General features: G+C 35.1%; 1 protein-coding gene across 1 annotated transcript in view; it reads left to right on the top strand.

Annotated features, from left to right (window-relative positions):
* Positions 1 to 21160, top strand: part of LOC149424818 (agrin-like) — a 683339-nt gene that overhangs the window by 643965 nt on the left and 18214 nt on the right. Inside the window, exon 10 of the mRNA XM_089647215.1 lies at positions 19867 to 20112. Within this exon, the coding sequence (XP_089503341.1) occupies positions 19867 to 20112 (246 nt within the window). The remainder of the gene's footprint in view (positions 1 to 19866; positions 20113 to 21160) is intronic.

The following is a 21160-nucleotide window of genomic DNA, read 5'->3' as shown; positions in this document are numbered from 1 at the left end:
TTAGTTTATATCATTTTTTTCCTTTTTAACAGATAATGCGCTTCTTTATGATGGGTTTAAAGTCCTGCGGTGAAAGCTTTTGCCAGAAAGCGAACGTACTAAATGCCGAAGGAAGGACTATTATCGCTTCAATTTATATCTTGGCGAAGCGGTTGGCATCTTGATTTCTTAATCAAGTGTTCACGAACAACCCCCGTCATATCTTAATCCGGCCGCGACAAATGGGGGCGTTCAATAATTAATTTTCATTACGTGCCCGGCTTCCGGTGTTCCGGTCTTCCGGTTTTCATGGGAGATCCTACAAACTGTGAACTGCACCGACACTGTGGAGACTTAGTCTCTTAAACCGAAAGATAAATCAGGCGACCCGGGCGCACATACGCCTGCCGCTAAATCTCAAAATTATTGCGGGAATATATTCCTGAAATTATTACGGGCGACGTCCTGCGATGTGATATTTAAGGTACCGCGGCTGCTGCGTTTCACCGATAATTTTTTAAATCCAATTAAGTGCAATTTAGGAGCGGCAAGCCATAAAACTTGAAAGCATTAAAAATTATTTTTACCAAGCGGTGCGCCGACCTACATACACGAGTACCTAGACGTGATAATAGAATTTTGGTGAAAATAATGCTACCCGATACGAGCCGTTCGATTGTTAGTGTATTCCAGTAGCTATTAAAATGCGATTCTCTGGAATCTTTAGTGTTATAAACACTAAATCTGCTAATCGCTTGGAACTAGTGGGCCATATCACCCTAATATAATGGTAATATTTTGGGTAACAAGGTGAGGAAAGATGTAGAAAAGTGAATAATTGGAAGAACAAGACTATTATGCTTCAGTCACTAAAAACAATATTTAAATAAGTCATAATGATATGTAAATATCCAACAACGCACTGAAAACTACATATTTAACAATCATATTTTTTTTGGATTTGCTCTTATGTATTCAACTAACAAAAATACCATTATTTTATAAACAAAATCTGCTGTGTAATTATTACCAAGCGTGACAGCTGTTTAGCATGTGAAGGCATATTTATGTAAATTGAATAATAATACTATATTATGAAAGTAAAACCAAACACTTTTGTGGAGGCTTATAAATAAATTAAATATATATTAATTTGTGTTGTCTGTTTCATTCATTTACACGTATTTTATAGTTAGTAGATTGATATCATCGTTCAACTGAGGGAGAACTGCACTGAAAAATAATTGCTGTTAATCAGACCGACTTGATTCGACTACCATCCAGCGCCGCACATTGACATACTCTATATCATTTACCTGAATTCAAAAAGCACATCAATTATTTTGACCGCGAACTGTATTTAATATTCAGTACTTTCAGCTAACCAGGTGACCAGTTTGTTTCTTATAATTTGACTTTTCACAATCATATTTGCCTCTGTTTTAAAAATCTCTTATAATTATATATTTTATAACTTGTACTAGTGTATGACATTCGTTACAAAGATGTAAAACATCGATTCTACAAACCTACAAAATAACATTAAATATTTTTTCTAAGAATGCAAATGCTTTGGTGTGTGATATTATAGATTAAATGAAAAAAAACACACTTTTTAATTTACCACATTTTTTGTTGAATTAATAAATGACAGCCAACCAGGTTTTGCTTATCTCAAAGTTCATCAGGGCTATTATATTTCAATATTAAATAATGTATTTATAGGCAGTACGGAATTTACCCTTAAAAATGTTCTTATGTATTTTATTTCACCTATTCCTTCATAACAAAGAGAAGAATTTTATGCATAATACTAGATGAGACCCTTGAAAAATCACGGGAAATTTTAATTTTGGGACTTGTGAAAGTGAACTTGAAAAAGAATATTTGACTCAGGATCATAGCCGCCCAAAAACAAATATTTACAATTTTCTTTATAAAATATTAAATTTTGTAGCAACTTTATTGGTTGTCGGAATTATTTTTCACTTAAATACAAATTCATTTATCGTGAAAAATTTCACGCATATGTCGTACCAAGGTACAACCTATTTAATCTAAAATATTATTTTTTATATATTTATTTTTTTAAATGCATATGTATTTAAGTACCTGCATGTAGAATTAATATTAACAAGATTTGTTGGCTAGCTTTTTCCAGTATAATGTTAAAATAGTCCAGTGTGCGACAGGATGAATCACTGGCAAAGGTTTGAGTGAAGTTAGTCAGTTAATCTTCCGAAGCCCAATAAATTATCCCCTTCCCCACTCCCAACTCCTCCCACCCCTCTCTTCCGTCAGATGCAATAAGGATCGGCAATAGGGGGGCGGATATCGTGTTCCTGGGACAATCATTGGCTAATAATCTAATCAATAAACTACACAGAATAGTTGTTGCTTCTCCGTCGATTAATTCAGAAAATGATTAATAAAACGATAGTTAAGCTATTGAATCATAACCTTGAAGCAAAAATCAGTTTGTGAGTTAAACTAAAAGTTCTCTGAAGGTGTTATTATTTTTATGTACATTTTTTTTCTGGAATTTTATTTATGTGAATATCGCAGTCCCAACTTGCTCCCAACCTTTTTTAAGGAACATCAGCAGGACATGACGGCTTAAGTATCGAACACCTCAAACATGCAGGGGTAGCGATTCTGAAACTACTGGCAACATTGTTTACCGATATCATAAAGAGTGGTTATCTACCCAAAGACATGACAAAGACAATCATAATACCTAAATATTGAAGACAATATTAGTGATTTTTAAACGAAAATCTGAAACAGAAAAATCAGAAAAGGAAACGGTCACATCTGGGACTCGAACCCAGGACCCTTGTCTTTCCGGGACAATGCTCTACCAACTGCGCTAATGGGACCCTATTCCCCTCGGTCACTTTTAACTGTATCATACTTCGAATAAGAACTACCAACATTGTCTTCATTTTTTCACCGCACATTTTTATTGGCAACTATCTTTATGTATGATCGCAAGATTCAACCCGAACTAAATGCAATCCAGACAGCGTCTTTTTAGATAAACCTATCTTATTTTTTATTTTTAATGTGCGACATCTGTTGACTTTTCCATACATAAAGATAGTTGCCAATAAAAATGTGCGGTGAAAAAATGAAGACAATGTTGGTAGTTCTTATTCGAAGTATGATACAGTTAAAAGTGACCGAGGGGAATAGGGTCCCATTAGCGCAGTTGGTAGAGCATTGTCCCGGAAAGACAAGGGTCCTGGGTTCGAGTCCCAGATGTGACCGTTTCCTTTTCTGATTTTTCTGTTTCAGATTTTCGTTTAAAAATCACTAATATTGTCTTCAATATTTAAATATTACAATTTGAGGTTTTACTCAATAAAGTTATTCCGAAAAATAAATAATCATAATACCGATAGTCAAATCTAAACTGACAGACATAACTTTACAGGAAAATTACAGACCGATATCCATCGCCACCGTCACCGCCAGAATATTTGAACGAGTTCTCTTAGATCAAGTCGGACCCCAATTGAAAACGAAAGACAATCAGATGGGTTTTAAAACAGAATGCTCCACGGACTCGGCCATATTCTGCGTAAACGGACGCTGGAATACTACAGGAAAAGAAAAACAACAACTTACGCATGCTTTCTGGACCTTAGTAAGGCATTCGACAGAGTTTCCCACCCCCTACTATGGAAAAAACTAAAGGAAAGAGGGATACCATGGAAAGAGGTAAAAATTCTCGAATCATGGCACCGTCAACAGGAAAACCTTGTAAAGTGGAAAGATGGATTTTCAGAACCCTATTTCTTGAAAAGCGGGGTCAGACAGGGAGGATGTATGTCCCCAGTACTGTTTAACTTATACATGGACGAATTAACCCACAGATTAAACAATGCTGGAGTGGGCTGCCACATCGGAGGTCTATGTGTTAACAATATGAGCTACGCAGATGATATGGTTCTGATGGCACCGTCAATACGGGGATTAAGAATTCTCCTGAAAATCTGTGAAGAATTTGCTCACGAAACCAACATGATATATAATGCGAAAAAAACAGCACTGTTGGTCATAAAACACGGGGAAGGCCCAAAAAACATTCCCCCAGTCTTTTTGAATGGTGAGATTCTGAAAACAGTAGAAACCACAAAATATCTAGGACATATCATCAACAACAAGTTAACGGATGATGAAGATATTGACAGGCAGAGGCGTGTACTGAGTATAAAATGTAACATGCTCAGTAGAAGATTTCGGCTCTGTAGTCCACGAGTGAAAAGGACGCTCTTCTTAGCCTTTTGCACCACCCTGTACACATGCGAGCTCTGGGCTAATTTCAAGAAAAGAACAATGGAAAGGCTTCGGGTGCAATATAACAACGCTTACCGATTGATGTTCGGACTCCCCAGGCACTGCAGTGCCTCCTCAATGTTTGCAGAAGGGCGAGTTCCAGGATTTACAGCTCTGTTAAGAACCAGGATTGCAGGACTGAGGGAAAGGATAAACCATTCCAGAAACATTATTGAAGTGAAACTTCTTTACGCGCGTCATGCAATTTCGAGGACCGGAGTAAAACCGACTCATGACCGAAACGAAAATGCGGGTACCCCCACCACCGATTAAAGTTCATTTGATCTAGTCAAAGTTTTGAAGTAACATATAAATGCTTCTTAGCTCATCCCGACAACTGGCGTTGGTGGTGTAATGGTCAGCATAGTTGCCTTCCAAGCAGTTGATCCGAGTTCGATTCTCGGCCATCGCACATTATTTTTTTGTTTTTAACGCCTTTTTCATTCAATATCTTATTTTTTAGTAGGTCAGAACATTTTTTAAAAGAAAATAATATTGCAAAATAATAAAAACACTTATCTCACTGTGATAAAACATTACTCCGCTAGAGCGCGCTTTGCGTTATTGTGTTGGATTAAAATTATTATCTAATCCGTATATTATGATAATTGTATTACATTTATTTAATTAATTTATTTATTTTGATAATATGTAATAATTTACAGAAAAAAAAATTAAAACTATCTCCCTCTGATAAAATATCCGTTCGCTAGAGCGCACTACGCGATCTTGTGTGGGATTCTATTTCTGTACATTGTACATTATTTTTAAAAATATATTATATTTTGGGTGTGATGTAGGTAACATTATAAAACATAACAAGCTCTCATATTTTCAGAACCTACATAATATAATCAATTTATGCGGCTTTGCTTACAGTTGGTGCTCAGCGTGGTTGGCTTTCAATCAGTTAAGCGAGGTTCGATTCTCGGCTGTGGCATTTTTGAAGTGAAACCTTGTTGAGGTGGGGGAGCCGCTCACGAACGTTCTCTCTCTTCTCTTCTTTCCTCTCTCTCAGACACCAGCGAACTGCGCCACGCCAAGCATCAGCTGAAACTAGAAGTTTCACTTCTGTCTTGCGTAGGCTTGACACACCCACTTTTTTATCATAGAATCCCGTCTGACTTCAGGATCGAGCATTGAAGACCATTGGAGAAAGATACTTGCTCCCACAATCTCAGATCCGATGGATTCCCGTGCTTCTCTGCTTTAACTTAATTTCATTTTCTATTTAATTTTTTAATTTATTAATCTCTTTTTATTTATTTTACTATATGTAAATATTATTTGTACTTATATCCTCTATGGGATGTGTGGGATTGCACTAACCTCCCCACATCCTGGAATAAAGAATTTATTATTATTATTATTATTATTAAGCAAGTGAGTCCATGGCATCCCCAATAGAGTACTTTCACTGTTTTTTTTTTATTATTCTTGAAACAAAATAAGAAAAAAATTAAAATAAAAACGTCATTGTTATTTTTTATGTAATTTAATTTGCGAATAATTTTATTATAACGATTTAACATGTACCATTTCTGATTTTCCGCCAAAGACGTTCTTATTTGTGTATTCAGCGGCGGCGTTGACGTCGCTCCGGGCGTCGTTGGTGACAGCCGTCTTACCAGAAATTGGCGTCATGCTGACATTGTAGCCAGTTAGAACCGTTTCAGAATGTGCGGTTTTAGATCGTTTTTTAATGGGGAATTATTTAGCCTGTTGGAAATTAGCCGACGTAGCTCAGTGGTCTCAGAGCATCTGACCGGACATCAGAAGGTGTGGGTTCAATTCCCGTTGGCGGCATTTATTTTTACTCGGGAGATATTTTCAATTCATATGGATATTTCAAGCGACTAATTATTGCTTATATTAATTTATTATCCTTTGCACAAAGAACCTTGTCTTATAAATATTAGTTTATCATTAAAAAAATAATACTTAGTTTGTTGTTTGTTGTGTGTCCAATTTAAAAACAAATGAACTGTTAGATAGTATTAAATAGCTGTTTTATTTTATTCTTCAATTTGATGTGTGAATTTATTTAACACGTGTTTTAGTTCGCAAATTAACAATTGAAATGTGCATTATCGCTTTCTCGTTCTACCGCGAATTTCTATGTAATACTCGCATGTGGTCAGCCTATCACCCTTCCCTTCCCTCATGCCCTGTGTGGAAATCAAACGCTACAGTAATTAATTGGCACTATCGTTGCGATTCCAATGTATTCCGCACGTTAATAATAAATAAATAGTCATATTGACCAACATTATAAAAATACCTCACATTAATCTAAACGCATACTAATAAAGATACCCCTAATTTTGCATTTCCATTTTACTTTTCAGTTACTATATTTCGAAAAAATACTCTTTATTTCTATTCAATTTTTTAACAGTAATATTTTAACGCTTGTTTAAATATATAAAATTTTCCCCATTTAATGAATTTAGTGCTAATTTATTTACTAATTTTATACTATTAGTATTATTTCTAAGCAAATCTTCAGTTCAATGTGTAAATTGTGCCAATTATTGAATAGAATACTGTATCACGTTTCCAGTTTTTCAATTACATTTTTTTAATAAATGTGTACATATATTTTTTTTTTAAATTTTTTTTTCCTAATTTCATGAATTTTATGCTAATTTATTTACAAAATTTTATATTATTAAAATTATTATTAGAAAAAGTTCGGTTCAGTAAGGTAAATTGGTTCGATTATTAAGTACAATTTTATTTCAATTGTTACTAATAGAGCATTACTCGTAGTAATAATTACATAGAGTTTATTCCAGGAGCAAACTACAAACTTAAATATTGTTTTAAATATGATACAGCAAAAAAATGAGAAGTCTATGTAGCGGGTATGCTAAGTGGGTGGTAATAATTGACAAATCTAATTTGTACAAAATTTTCCTAGAAACTGAACCAAGAAAATATCGGAGGAGGAAGTTGAACAAAAATTGTTAATTGTAATAATATGTGCTTTAACAACATCACTAAATTACAAATATATGCTGGTTTTTTTAAGCTGATTTCAAAATTAAAAATGAAACTCTTCCAACTAGAATAAAAATTATCTGGATGGTGTTAAAAAACAATCTCTCCAGAATAAAAAATTTCAATATTTAAATGTAATGTTAATGCACTCGTAGAGTAAATTGAACATTTGGAGTAGATGGTGGCAGTGCTTACGGAGGCGGAGTGTGGCGCACAGTCTAGTAAAGTGCAGTCGCTTCTGGGTTTAAGGGCCGCAAGTTGCTTGCTGGGGTAGAATGGCTCCGGCTGGGTACCACTGGGGAGGTGGGTACTGGAACTTTTAAAAAGTAAGAGTTTCTTCTCGGCCATATCAAGTTGCGACTATCAAAGTGACTCCATTGTGCAAGAGAACGTTTGAAGAGCAAGTTGTCACGAAGTCCTGCACTTTAGGACTTATTTTATAAGTTTCCTTTTATGGTGATGCGTCCTTCGTCCCGCGTTCCGAGCACTCGCAGCCGCCCGCTGTATGCTGTTATCATTAACCATTTTATTCGCGGCGAATATACTGAAAGATAAAAGTTGCGAATTTTTATAACTCGTATTATTATGCTCTTCATATCTTTCGTCAAGCGGGAACTCTGGCTTTAAGGATGCTGGAATTTATAGGGGATATTGCAACTTTATTGAGTATTATTTTAACGTGCAATAACTTTTCCATTATACGCATGAGGCGTCCTTATTTTTATGACTTGATGTGAAACTTCGATACTAATTTGAAGATGTAAATGACGCATACTCTTTTCATTTCTTATACCTAAGTACAAGAAATGAAAACACCAGCTTGTGGGTGTTAAAAAAAATTTATATGAATAATAAATAATGACATTTTTTTACTAATTTAAATTATCTACGTGTTTCAGAACCAAAGTTTCCGTGATCACATTTCATTTATTTATTTATTTATTTATTAACGGACAACGTCCAAATTACAAAATAATAACACGAATAAAGTAAAAAGAAAAATAAAGGTGTAGACAAAGGTACATGAAAGCAAAGACATATGGTAGATATCATATAAGAAAATAAAGTGACAAGTCGAATCAAGTCAAGAATACGCCGTGGGTCAGGACCACAGGACACTTATAATATTCCGTCACTTGTTTAGCGACTGGCAAAAATCATTCAGACTTATCCCAAAAAAGTTAAGGTTTTGACTTGAGTTGACCAGTCTACACATTCTGGACAATGGTGAATAATATCCATAATTTGTCGAATGATGGTTGAGGAAGAGCAGTTCATTATTTCTGAGTCTTTGCGAGGGGATATTGAAGGGAATGAGTTGCAGTAGAGTAGGTGAATCAATAATACCATTTGTAATTTTGAAGAAGCAAATGAGGTCATTTCTTTCCCGACGGACTACCAAAGGAGAGAGGTTTAGAGTTTTAAATATTTTTTTTAATTTCATACTGGAGGTGTCACGCAATCTCTTCAAATTATTCGTAATCTGGTTAAAAACGGGATTGTAGGCCCTTAACGAATGAATTGATAGATTTCCTGATAAACTTTTATAAAAATACCAATGTAATATCAGAATTTCGGAACGCGTGTTCATAAAAATCCTAACAATTTCGCATTTCGTTATAATATATTGTCATGACAGAGGCATGAACACATGTTCCTATATTATTACAAAGTTATTAAAAGTTTATCAGGAAACCGCCTGCAGTCCCGTTTTTGATTAATTATTTGAAGGTTACCAATAATTTGAAGAGATTCTTAATTCATTAGCAATACGCATTTTTCACCGTCTGATAACCAAAATTACTATGGTGTACTTTATAGCTTGTCTGATTTCTTCACACAATCAGTTCAAATTTAAAAAATGACACTTAAATTCAAAGCCAATTTGAGTTGATTGATCCAGATTTTACTAGGAATAACTAAGACACATCACATACCACCCAAATAGTATGTTTGATATGATGTATGCACCTACTTTATCGCTTCTCTGAATTCTTCACACGATCAGTTCCAATTTTGAAAATAACTCATATTAAATTCAAAGCAAATCCGAGCTCATTAAACCAGAGTTACACAAAACCGAAATTAGCTAACAATTCGATTTATTTGATTGATACATACATTATGTACACGTATTTCCATTCCGCATTGCGTTTCATTTAGTGCTTCTATTGGATTAAATTTCCACGTTTCAGATTATGTATTTACTTGGGCCACCACACTAAAGGTATATTTATGAAATTTTAACTGAATCCCTTGTTTTAGATTCAGTTTTCTGTAGCAATTTATTCATTTCGACACACCGTGGAATAATCCTCTACCCATTTTAATGCCCAGGCCAGCCCGCGCCCGACACCCCGCATTCTAAAATATTAAACACAGAAATTCTGCCACCAACTTGGTTCGGTTTAATCATAACCAAATTACTAATTAATTTTCTAACACGTGTATGTGCTGATTAGTTGACTAACTTCGGGGGCTATTTTAAATTGTGCACAAGTTTCCGCAGAGTCGGGCGTAGTCAGACTTCGCTTTAGCAATACAATCATTATTATAATTGGACTCCCTAATGAATACCTTCACATCAAACAGACGAAAGTAGATTAGCTGAGATTACTTTGTAAACTACACCTTTCAAAATAATATTTCAAAAATGAAAATATTTTTCAAAGTTTTGTGGATTTAGTTAAGGATTGTTATATATTGTTTTTAATTCGACTTCAAAAATAAATTTAGTATTCAAAGCTCTTGTATTACTTACTGACGAAATTGAGGAGCCAGATTTAAGGACTAGCTTTTTTTCCCATCGCATAACTTTGTTGGTATCTTCAATCCTCATTTATCTGCTGTGTAAATATTACTTATTTAGGCTTCACACAGACAAGTTATAAGTGAATTTTACGCTTTTTCAAAAAAAAAATGAGTGCGTTATATTCAAAACTACAATTTTCATCATAAGTTGTTACTGCATCCGGCTCCTCAATTTATAATAACGCTATATTTGAACGGGTAACCGGACAACTCAGAACAGTGGCAATTCAACACTTTTTTGAAAAGTGATAAAGAAACTAGGTTAAATAGGTAACTTTATCTTGGGTTTATAGGACAGTTTTTTTTTACTTTTAAAGACTTTATATCACATTTCAAACGTGTGTCTAATCGCAACTGTCCGGAGTTCTGCCGTGGTTGATTGTGAAAATATTATAATCGCCCTCCTAAAAGAACTCTTTGTGACATTACAACTTTCGTGACAAAGCCATTTAGTGGTATTTTACTTTGTGACATTACAACTTACGACACAGTGCAGTTGTGGAGTTCCCGAGTGAAGAGAGCCAATTCGTGGTATTTTACTTTGTGACATTAAAACTTACGACACAGTGCTGTCATGGGGTTCTTATGTGAAGAGCTAATTTGTGGTATTTTACTTTGTGACATTACAACTTACGACACAGTGCAGTCGTGGAGTTCCTGTGTGAAGAGAGCCAATTCGTGGTATATTTCCTTGTTATATTACAACTTACAACACAGTACCGTCGTGGAGTTCCTGTTCTTGTGTGAAGAGAGCCAATTCGTGGTATTTTACTGGATAATAATTATTTATTTCAATTCCAATTTGTAATACTTACGTTGTCAAATTCATTTTAGCTTAGTTATAGTTTCTAACGCTGAAAGTAAAAAATAAATTAAATGGATGCGATAAAATATGAAAGATCTATTGAGAAAAAACCACCATTAATTTCAGCAATGACTGTTTATTAATTACGTGATATAATGAATTTCAACATGTCGCTCTATCCTACCGACTTTCTTTTGGGAATTCTCGGAATGAACCATTTACGGGTCAGGAGGGATAAACACATTTATGGTTTTAAAAATATATCGGAAATATTTCTATATTTCCGATAGTTATCTCCGTCACCGACAGCATAGACTATTCCTTCTCCCAGCCTCCAGGATTAACTTGCCAATGTTCATGCAGGTGGTGAGAGCAATCGTATTGTTGAACAAAAACACCTCGGACTTTTTTAAAATTTGAAACCACACAAGAGTCCCAACTGCTACCAATCGTCTGGAGCCAGTGAGACTATGGCATCCCAAATTGGAGTATGTTGTGAGGTTGAAGGTAGTGGGGTGGGAAAGGAGATTTGGAAGAGGAAGGTGGGGAGTTCCAAGCTATTCAAACTGGTCACCAAACATGTTCAAATCTTTTTTTTTTTTGTTTTTAGTGTTTCTTTATTCATAAAATTTATGAGGTTACAATTTTTGGTGTTATTTATAACCACAATACTAGGCTCATGCCCGTATTATGGTAGTCATAATGCTTTAAATTACAATGTTAAGATGTACAGATTAAAAAAAAAAGAAAACATATTTAAGGAAAAATAAGTCTAGATACATATTTAGATGGATATAATACATAATTGAATATTAACTAAGAGATATAAATATTTTAGAGAAAGATATATTATTATCACCAATTTTAGGATAAATTCTTGTTTGAATTACGACTTGAAATATTAGAGTGAAAAATTATTGACACAATATTTTCTCAACAAATTCTAGAGCGACTCTTTAAGTACAAGACACATATAAGTGGTGTCAAACATTTTTTTGTAATTAAAATGAATACTTTTTAATCTTTCTGATTTATATTTTTTTTAAACAAAGCAACGTTTCAATTCTGAATGGTGGTCTTACACCAGAGCGATACTGAGAGTATCTTCCACTTTGGAACGTGCCGCATATATACTATATATTATTTCAATGAGTAATTTGTGAAATAACACATTTTAATCTAGTAAAATTTACTTACGCACGCCGGGATTCGAACCCATGACCTCCAGCTTGCTAGTCGAGAGTCTTACCCCTAGACCACGGAGGCCGTCAATCGACATTTTTAGCCTAATCGTTGATTTACCTATTGTCCTTAACAAATGTATTTAAAAACGCATTAAAATTAACAATTTTGTAATAAATAAATAAATAATAAATACATTTAATTAAAATTGAATTGAATTTAATAGTTCTTTTAGATTTTGAGTTCATACTTTTTAGAGAACTTACTTACCTATGATTCTTGATGATGTCTTCATTTGGTCAATCATCAGGATGTTGTTATTTTCACTGCTGAGGTAGCGTAACGCTACCAAGCTACAAGTAATAGTTTATCCAAGTCAAGTCTGTAACCGGGGGCGTAGGGGGATGTCACAAGGGTATGTGTGTGTGTGTGTGTGTGTGTGTGTGTGTGTGGGCAGTGGCAGCGATGAGGCAGTCCGGCGATCGAACCACAACCGTCACATTCCAAGCAAACTGCGGTTCACCGCAACCAGGCGCAGGGTGGAATAACCGCCTAACACATGGTTTGTAGTATACACTGTACAGTGTACAGTCACTAGTGTCTCTATTGCCTTAGGGTGGCACTGCCCAGTGCCAACTATCCACCCTTAAACAGTGCTGAATTGTCGGGCAAAAAAACCTGAAGATGCTCATAGTCACTGGAAAAGGGCGGCAAAGTCAGAGGAATAATAATTTCCTTCATCTTTGGGAATGCTGTGTGGAAAGAAAGGAAGGAAATAAGTTCTGGGGAGGAAAAAGGTACCTGTATTAGACTGAATTGTACGGATTAAGTATCATGGGGGACCAAAGCGTCTTAATGGAGTATCCACCAGGACAATTGGATTGTGGGTCACGATCTTCAGCAATGGGCCAACGAATCAAGAAGAAGTTTGTCATCTAAGGTCATCTCCGGACAAGTTCCCACTAAAACGCTCTAAATATATTATTACCATTCATTTCAAAAAAGACATGGCCATTAAAGAATACTACAATTTTCCACTTAAAATTAAATAAAAACACGGCATACTTATTCCACTTCAAATCAACACTAAAACATTCATTTTAAACCAATGCCACTACACCTTAAACGAATACCTTACATGAATTAAATGACCTCTGTTCCCATCTGTGTCTATAAACATTGTAATATTATGTTTTCTACTTCTTGCGAATTCGGTTAGCTGTACGAAATAGGATACACCCATTGTGCTCTCTGTATACTTATACAATAAATGTGTTCTGAATTTTGAATGGTACATTTGTTGGTAGTGTGGGGGTGAGAAATGCTACAATTTTCACGAAACATGGCTATGTAAATACTCATTTACAAATTTCTTTCAAACGCTTACCTCGCACAACATAACAATATACGGAATGAAAAAAAATCTCTTGTGGTTTTTGTAGTAAGCAGTGTGTTTAATACTAAAAAAATAGTTACATGCATGTAAAAAATGGCTTGTAAGGCGTTAGTCTCTTTTATTAAAAATCCCCTAATATTTCGTATTTTTAAAATATGTACATTGTTCGACACTATTGTATTGGCTATTTCGGTTAAATCTGACGACTGCAGACTGAGAAATTTCCCGGACAACTTCACCCCTGGTCTAGCTTTGGATGACGAGCAGTATCCCCACTCCCACCCCTCCCTCAGGGCTGCAGGCCCCATTGCTTCGTGCAGTAGGCTCTCGGGTAGAACAATGCGCTGTTTGTAAACAAGAGACTACACTACCTGCACACTCCACCCTACACTACACCCTACAGTACACCATACACTACACCCTACACTCCACCCTACACTACACCCTACACTACACACCAATCACCATACACTACAGAGGTGTATACTGTGTACACCATACTGTATACCTGCATGACACTATGGCACGATTAACCTACTCAGTGTTACCGCTTAGGGCAACCTGACCTCAGTTTCTGTCGTACATTTGAAATACTGTTGATTTTAGATCTACAAATATAAAAATGTAGCGAGAAAAAAATGTATTTCTCTGAAAACACTGAAAAATATATCTGCACAAGGAGGATATTTCGGTACATTGTGATATTCCAAGGGAACAAGGTACTATTTAACCTTTTCAAATAGAAAAAAATGTGAAGAATTCATATTGTGATGAGAATCTGGAATACATAATGCGTATTGCTTTCTAGGATATTCTTGTAAAGAGAATAATAAAACTAGCAAAAGAATATCCGAAAAATCGGTCTCAAAAAATTGTTTTCCAGGGTCTTATATGAACGTAATATGTATTTGTGCGTTGTACGGTAGGTACTAATCTAGTATGTATCCACATAATAGTACTGAAACCTTCATGCCCTTCACAATAAAATAAAGAAGAAAACTAAGAGTGCTTTCCATACAAATTTGAATTTATGTGCCATTGACTTGCCATTACCTTTTGGTTTCAGACAATTTAACGGGCGGTCCGTTTCTCTTACACTTGCCTGAAATTATATATCGCCATCCCATTGGAATTACACTATCATTTTGAAACACAGTTTTCTATGGAAATATAGTCCCAAATTTGGCTTTCATTTGGATGACTAAACACACCCACAAAGCACTTCTTCTGTTACTCTTTATTCTTTCTCCTTCATTAAAACAACTTACAGGGTTTTCCAATAAGAGGTATTATTTTGAATAGCTCGCTATTTCGGTAGATTTTACTTTTGAAGCTGTCATTTTTTGACATTTGGCAAGTAGAAACTACGTCATTAATAAAAATGGAATGATACACGCTTCAACAACGCATTAAAATTATTAAAATTCACTTGAGTGAATCAAATGCAAATCATCTTGAGTGATGAGGCTCATGTTCACTCCTTCCTCTCCACAAAAAGACCCTCTACACAGCATCCCCAAAGATGACATAGGCCTTGAGGGAAATTATTTTCTTCAGGGCCTCCTGTGTGGAGTTAATATAAAAAAAGAATTAAAAAAAATTTCCACCTCGGGAGCTTCTTCAACAAGCATAATTGTCGCATCTAGAGCTCGGAAAACCCAAGAGTTATTGTTGAAAAGCCTCTCTATCCTATCGTGTGACTGTTTGGTGCGGTTTATGGCTATCGAGAGATTATTCATGATTTTTTATGGCCGGAATTGGATGTTATTGGTCTGGACAACGTTTACTTTCAACAAGACGGCGCTACGTGCCACACAAGCAACGAAACCATTGATCTTTTGCGATTTAATATCAAAATAACACCTCTTATTGGAAAACCCTGAATTATTTTTCACTACAAAGTACTTTTAATCAGACTTATCTCTTCCCGATTATTTATTTATTTGTTTATTTATTTATTTTGTAAGAAACAAATAGCTTTTACATAATATACAATGATAGATATAAATATACAAGTTAACTTAAGTCAAGTCACAGAAGTTTCTCATGCTAAAGTTCATTGGAAATTAAGTTTTAATATCTTAAAATTGATTTGGTGTTAAAGGAAGGGGAGAGGAAGAGGAAAATAGGAAGAGGATAGGAGATGCTCCCGATACATTCCATACTCTCATATTAATAATCGATCGTACGCATTACTTCATATCGATATTTCTTTAGGTTATTACCAAAAATGTCAATGCTGTAAAATTTTGTATTATATTGTGCACATATACGAGGAATTTTCATTTTCGAATGTTTGTTCTACACGAGGGTAGATAAAATAAATCAGATTGTCGGGTTCGTCTAGACGGAATATGAAGATTTATTAAATTGGTAAGTTCTGGTGAGTTCAGACCACGGAGGAAGGAAGAGAGTGGAGGTGGTGATAGAAACTTTTTCTACGACAATTTTAACGGTAAGTATGGGTGGGATTTAAAATGGACACACCCATCCATCTAGCCAGAATGGGGTAAAATCCCCAGTTTTAACCACTTAACACTATTATTTCTTATATTATTTAATTTTTTTAAATTAATTACAAGGGTTTTTAATGATTATATCACACATCAATAAACTTTATTTTATTAGATATCTTATTGGTGAAATACACAACAACAAAAATAAGCATTGGAGTCAGTAGCCAGGGACCCCATCATGAAGTCGTGGAGGAATGATTTTTTAAAGAACTATCAAAAATAATTTTGATACTCTAAAATCTGTAAAACTTCATTACAAAAATATGTATGAAATTACAGACCGATGGAAAAAAATGCAAGAACCCGTTGGATAACAATACAACGTTCCTTAGTCTTAATATTCACTGATGATAATGTATCCCCATCCGATTCCAAAAGCAAACTTTTTTTTAAGAGTATTCAGTAGTGACTGAATGGTGGATATAGGGAAAGAATGATTAAATCAGATTACTTCTTTACTGCTGAGAACACAATTAATATTATTATTATTAAATATTGTTTCTAAACTTCCACGAAGTCACAGATAAAGTGAAACAGAATCTTTTCTGGAGTGTACAAAAAACCAATTATATTAATTATGATAGTACTACAATATACGTTATCCTATGGATAAGCTATCAAGAGTGTGGTGAAATACTCCATCATTATTGTAATAGAATTTTTTAACCTATCTTTATAATACTTTAAATGATACACACATTATTTTCCAAGTACAAATCAGGGATAGTTCCGGTTTGCAGTTTTCTATTTCCGTTTTTGTTGGTATAAAAGTCGTCATCTTTAAAGTGGTTAGAGCAAATTGTTGAATATTTTGGATTACAACCATCTTTATCTACAAGCTTCTTCCACTGCTCTCTTACCACTGAATCTACCGGAAACCTGTTAAAATCAAAATATCAATAATATACCTGCACCAAAAAATGGCTGTAACTGATAATCATACCTACTCTTTGGAATAAGAACGTCCCATCTCACAAATCATTGCTGTGCGATTGTAAGCTCTAAATTAAGTTTTTTCAAAGCCCAGTATCGCATAACTTTGCCATCATCTATTCCGTCAAGTCGGCTACCTGTGACAGAACCGTGCGGAAAACGAGCAATTTATTATAAAAAACAATAGTAAAAATACTTACAGGTGAAAAGTAATGCCATGTGTAGTTTTTAACTGTTTTTCTGAACGGTTTTTACATAACTTCACACTGCACTTCATCGATTAAAAGTAACAAAAGCACTTTACAGATTATAAAGGAAACGTCTGCTCAAGCCGAGCGGTGAAATTATACTGGCCTAGTAATCCCGGTAAGCCGCGCCCATTCCACGCCCATTTGGGCTTAGGTTAAAATTATGAAATTTAGTGGATTGGGTATAATTTGAGAAGTGTAAGTTTAGTTTATAATTTATGTGTTTAAATTTTTTTTAATTCTTTCTATTCTTTCGATATGGGCTTGGTATAAAGGAGTCCAGATCGTGTACAGTGTTTAAGATGAAGGCGAATATATTAGGTGTAAAGGGAATTTAGAGTGTTTATGTTGTGAAAGGGTTTTACTATGCGAATTATAAATCCCAGCATGTTATTGGCTTTGTTAATGATGTCATCAGTGTGTTGGATAAAGTTTAATTTAACATCCAGTGTTACCCCAAGGTCCCTGATATATTTTACTTCATTGATGTGTTTACCGTTTAGTGTGTATACAAAAGATATTTTATTTTTATTACGTGTAAATGTTAATTTATTGCATTTTGCGATGTTAATAACATGTGTGTTTAATTCGCAATAGACAAAAAGACGATTGAGGTCCTCTTGAAGTTTAATGCAGTCGTTGATTGATTTATTAACTTAGTATATTTTTTTATCATCTGCATATGCTAAGTAATTAGCATGTAAAAAAACATTTGTGAATATCGTATATATAAACATTAAATAATATTGGGCCTAAATGAGAACCTTGAGGTACACCGGAGGGCACAGAGAAGAAGCTGGACTTTGTTCCCTCAACTAAGACACTTTGAAGCCTACTCCAAAGGTATGAAGTGAGCCACCGGAGTAAGTCACCATTGATGCCTAATTGTTTTAATTTTTGAATTAGAATGAAATGTTTTACCTTATCGAAGGCCTTAGAGTAATCAGTGTAGATTACATCTACTTGGTTTCTATTGTCCATATTGCACGTTTAATATTCCGTAAAATTTACCAAGTTTGTTAGTACTGATCTTTTTTGAAAAAATCCGTGTTGTTGGTTTTGTATATTACGAACAATCGTTGTGTAAATTTGTTCGCAGACAATGTGCTCAAAAAGTTTACTAAATACCGTGAGTATTGAGATTGTGCGGTAATTTTCAGTGTTAATTTTTGACCCTGTTTTATGAATAGGGATTATAATAGCTTCTTTTAACTTTGTGGGAAATTTACCTTATTTTAGTGACATTATAAATATGTTAGTTAAGGGGTAAGAAAGATTTTTGGCACATTTTTTGATGAAATATGGCTAGATACCGTCACTACCAGCACCGTTACTAACATATAAAATTTTCACGTATTTATTGATCATTAGATTGTCAATATTTATGTAACCAATCGAAAAATCATTATATTGTACATTAAAGAAACCGGATATCGATTTGGACATTCCTTGACTCAAGTATCTTTTTATTCGCTTGATTGTGACAAGCATGGACATCCAAATTGGTAGTCTTGCTGTACACAAAATCTGGTTATCATTCCGACGAGCTGGAGGCAAACCAAATGACCACATTTTTGGTACCAGGAGGTTTCGAGAATGCTTTGAATAAACTACCACATCAGTCGTGCGTTGACCGCCGAAAAGTGCACATTAAAATAACCAGACTCTGAACAGAAAATTAAAGTTCTCGAAAGTAAGTCAAAGGTTTGCAGCGCAGTCCTTTGTGAGAGTTTTCTGCGTGGGATCTGAATGTTCGTTCTTAACCAAACCGCCTAGCGTAGCAACGTGACGTTTTAAAATGAATGAGTTGGGCAAATTATTACACATTAAATTCCTTAATAATAAACGTATCTTGCATTTTACACAACTGATAAACCACCATTAATATAGAATCTTTTTCTAAATCTTAAGTAATGCGAATTGACTGCATATTGTCAGGTTAATTTATTAACAAATCATAAAAAAGGAGACTGTCAAACGCCTCCCCGCTCACCGCAAAATGGTTTGTTCCCCTACCCCTTGATAAGCCTTTATGGAACCTATGCCCGACTTTTTCTTTCATCCACCAGCAAGTTTTTGTCATATCTCGTTTTTATCTATCTTTATCCGCCTATCCAATCTACATGTCCAAAAATTCTCTGCATTGATCTTCATCGGCCATTTGTTTAACAGAAATTGAAAAATTCCTGAAATTTCAAAGTTAATATTCACTATCTGTTCATTGAAGTTCTAATCAAATTGTTATTTTTCTAGTTGGTACTATGAAACTGGTTATCCAATAAATGATTCAAAATGGAATCCGGACGAGGTCGTTCTTCTCACGACATCGAAATTGGTCTGTAATATAATAATAAAAGAAATCGAATAGAACATTCACAAAACTTGAATATTTACTTTGAAATTTCATTATTCAAATTCTGTGAAACAACATGCCAACAATGTATCTAGTCCTAATGATTTGTGACGTTGCCAAATGTGACGCACTTTGAAACTAATATGACTATTGTTTTAGCTTTCTAGCGACTGCTTATAATAATCGATCTTATTGTAATCTTTATCAGTCTTCCCTTAATCCCGAATCACAGTCGATCCCATGTTAATCAACAGTTTTTTTTTGTATATATATATAAATATGTCTGTTGTGTTCCCCAGCCCTGTGTGAGAACATCGTGTGCAAGTACGGCGCGCGCTGTTCGGCCGGCGAGTGCGTATGCCCCAGCGACTGCACGGGCTCCGACGCCGAGCCAGTGTGCGCCAACACCATGGCCACCTACTCCAGCGAGTGCGAGCTGCAGCAGGCGGCCTGTCTGCTGCCGCGCGGGCACAAGCAGCTGCACGTCATCTTCTACGGGGACTGCAAGGATCGCTTTGCGGTGGCTGGACCGCCGATAGCACTAAGTAAGTTGATTAGGTTGTTTTATTCAGCCCTGACCCGACACATCGCCATTGACAGGGCGTCGCTAATGTGCGCTATCGGTGCATTCTGTTGTCTCGCATACTCTTCAAATAAAAACTCCGGGGTCAAGAAAACACTTTGGACTTTTATTAAGTGATATATTACAAAGAGCTTGAGTGGCTTTATTTCCAGGCGGTAGAAAAGATGCACTTTGCTTGACCTTGGGCTTGCAATCGTATTTATCTTAGTTTCAATCCCTGCATTATCGATAGCTTCTTTATTATCAGTGCCATCTATGAGTAACCTCTTAAACTACTATCTAGGATGTCACACATTCCGAGCCCTGTCTCTATTGTTTTCATCTGGCTTAGGCTGGCCTCCAAACAATCTCATTTGAGGCTTTGAGAGTAGCAGGGATTTGATGCCAAGCACTTTTTGAATCATCAAGCTTTTATACGTCATCGACAAAAAAAAATCTCACGCGTCTTGTATGAGAAAACGAAATGCCGAAGAAACTTCTCTCTGGGACTAATGGAAACCAATGTGACCCACTGACTCCTATCCCATTTAGCATGCGCTCTGTCTCTCTTTCACTTGCCCGACATCGTCTATCGCCATCCCATTTGAATTTCATAATAATAATGAAACACAGTTCCGCATATTTTTGGATCACGATACATAGGTACATTTCTTATTTCTTTTTCCTATGCCATTATGCTATATAATATGACTCCTACCTAACCTACCGTATTTGCTGAATATACAATACATCCAAGGAATGTGATTATTTAAGAGTACCTTTATATAAATAAGGTAGATAAGTAAATAAGTAGTTATAGTACGAAAATAACTCACTTACTAAACCACTATTTAATCTAAATAATAAACCAGTATCGAAACCAATCATTTCTTCAATGTCGATTATTTTTATCAATGGCTCACACACTTGCGCGCGCTGAGAACCGATTAAATTTGACAAATTATTATAAAGGTTAAATGGTGAAAACAATTATTCGACATCATAACTTTTCCAAAAATTATCCAATCTGC

The sequence above is a fragment of the Hesperophylax consimilis genome, chromosome 3, assembly GCF_061612785.1.
Source record: "Hesperophylax consimilis isolate HC1 chromosome 3, BYU_Hcon_1.0, whole genome shotgun sequence".
Classification (NCBI taxonomy): domain Eukaryota; kingdom Metazoa; phylum Arthropoda; class Insecta; order Trichoptera; family Limnephilidae; genus Hesperophylax; species Hesperophylax consimilis.
This window is presented reverse-complemented; position numbering and strand designations above follow the sequence as displayed.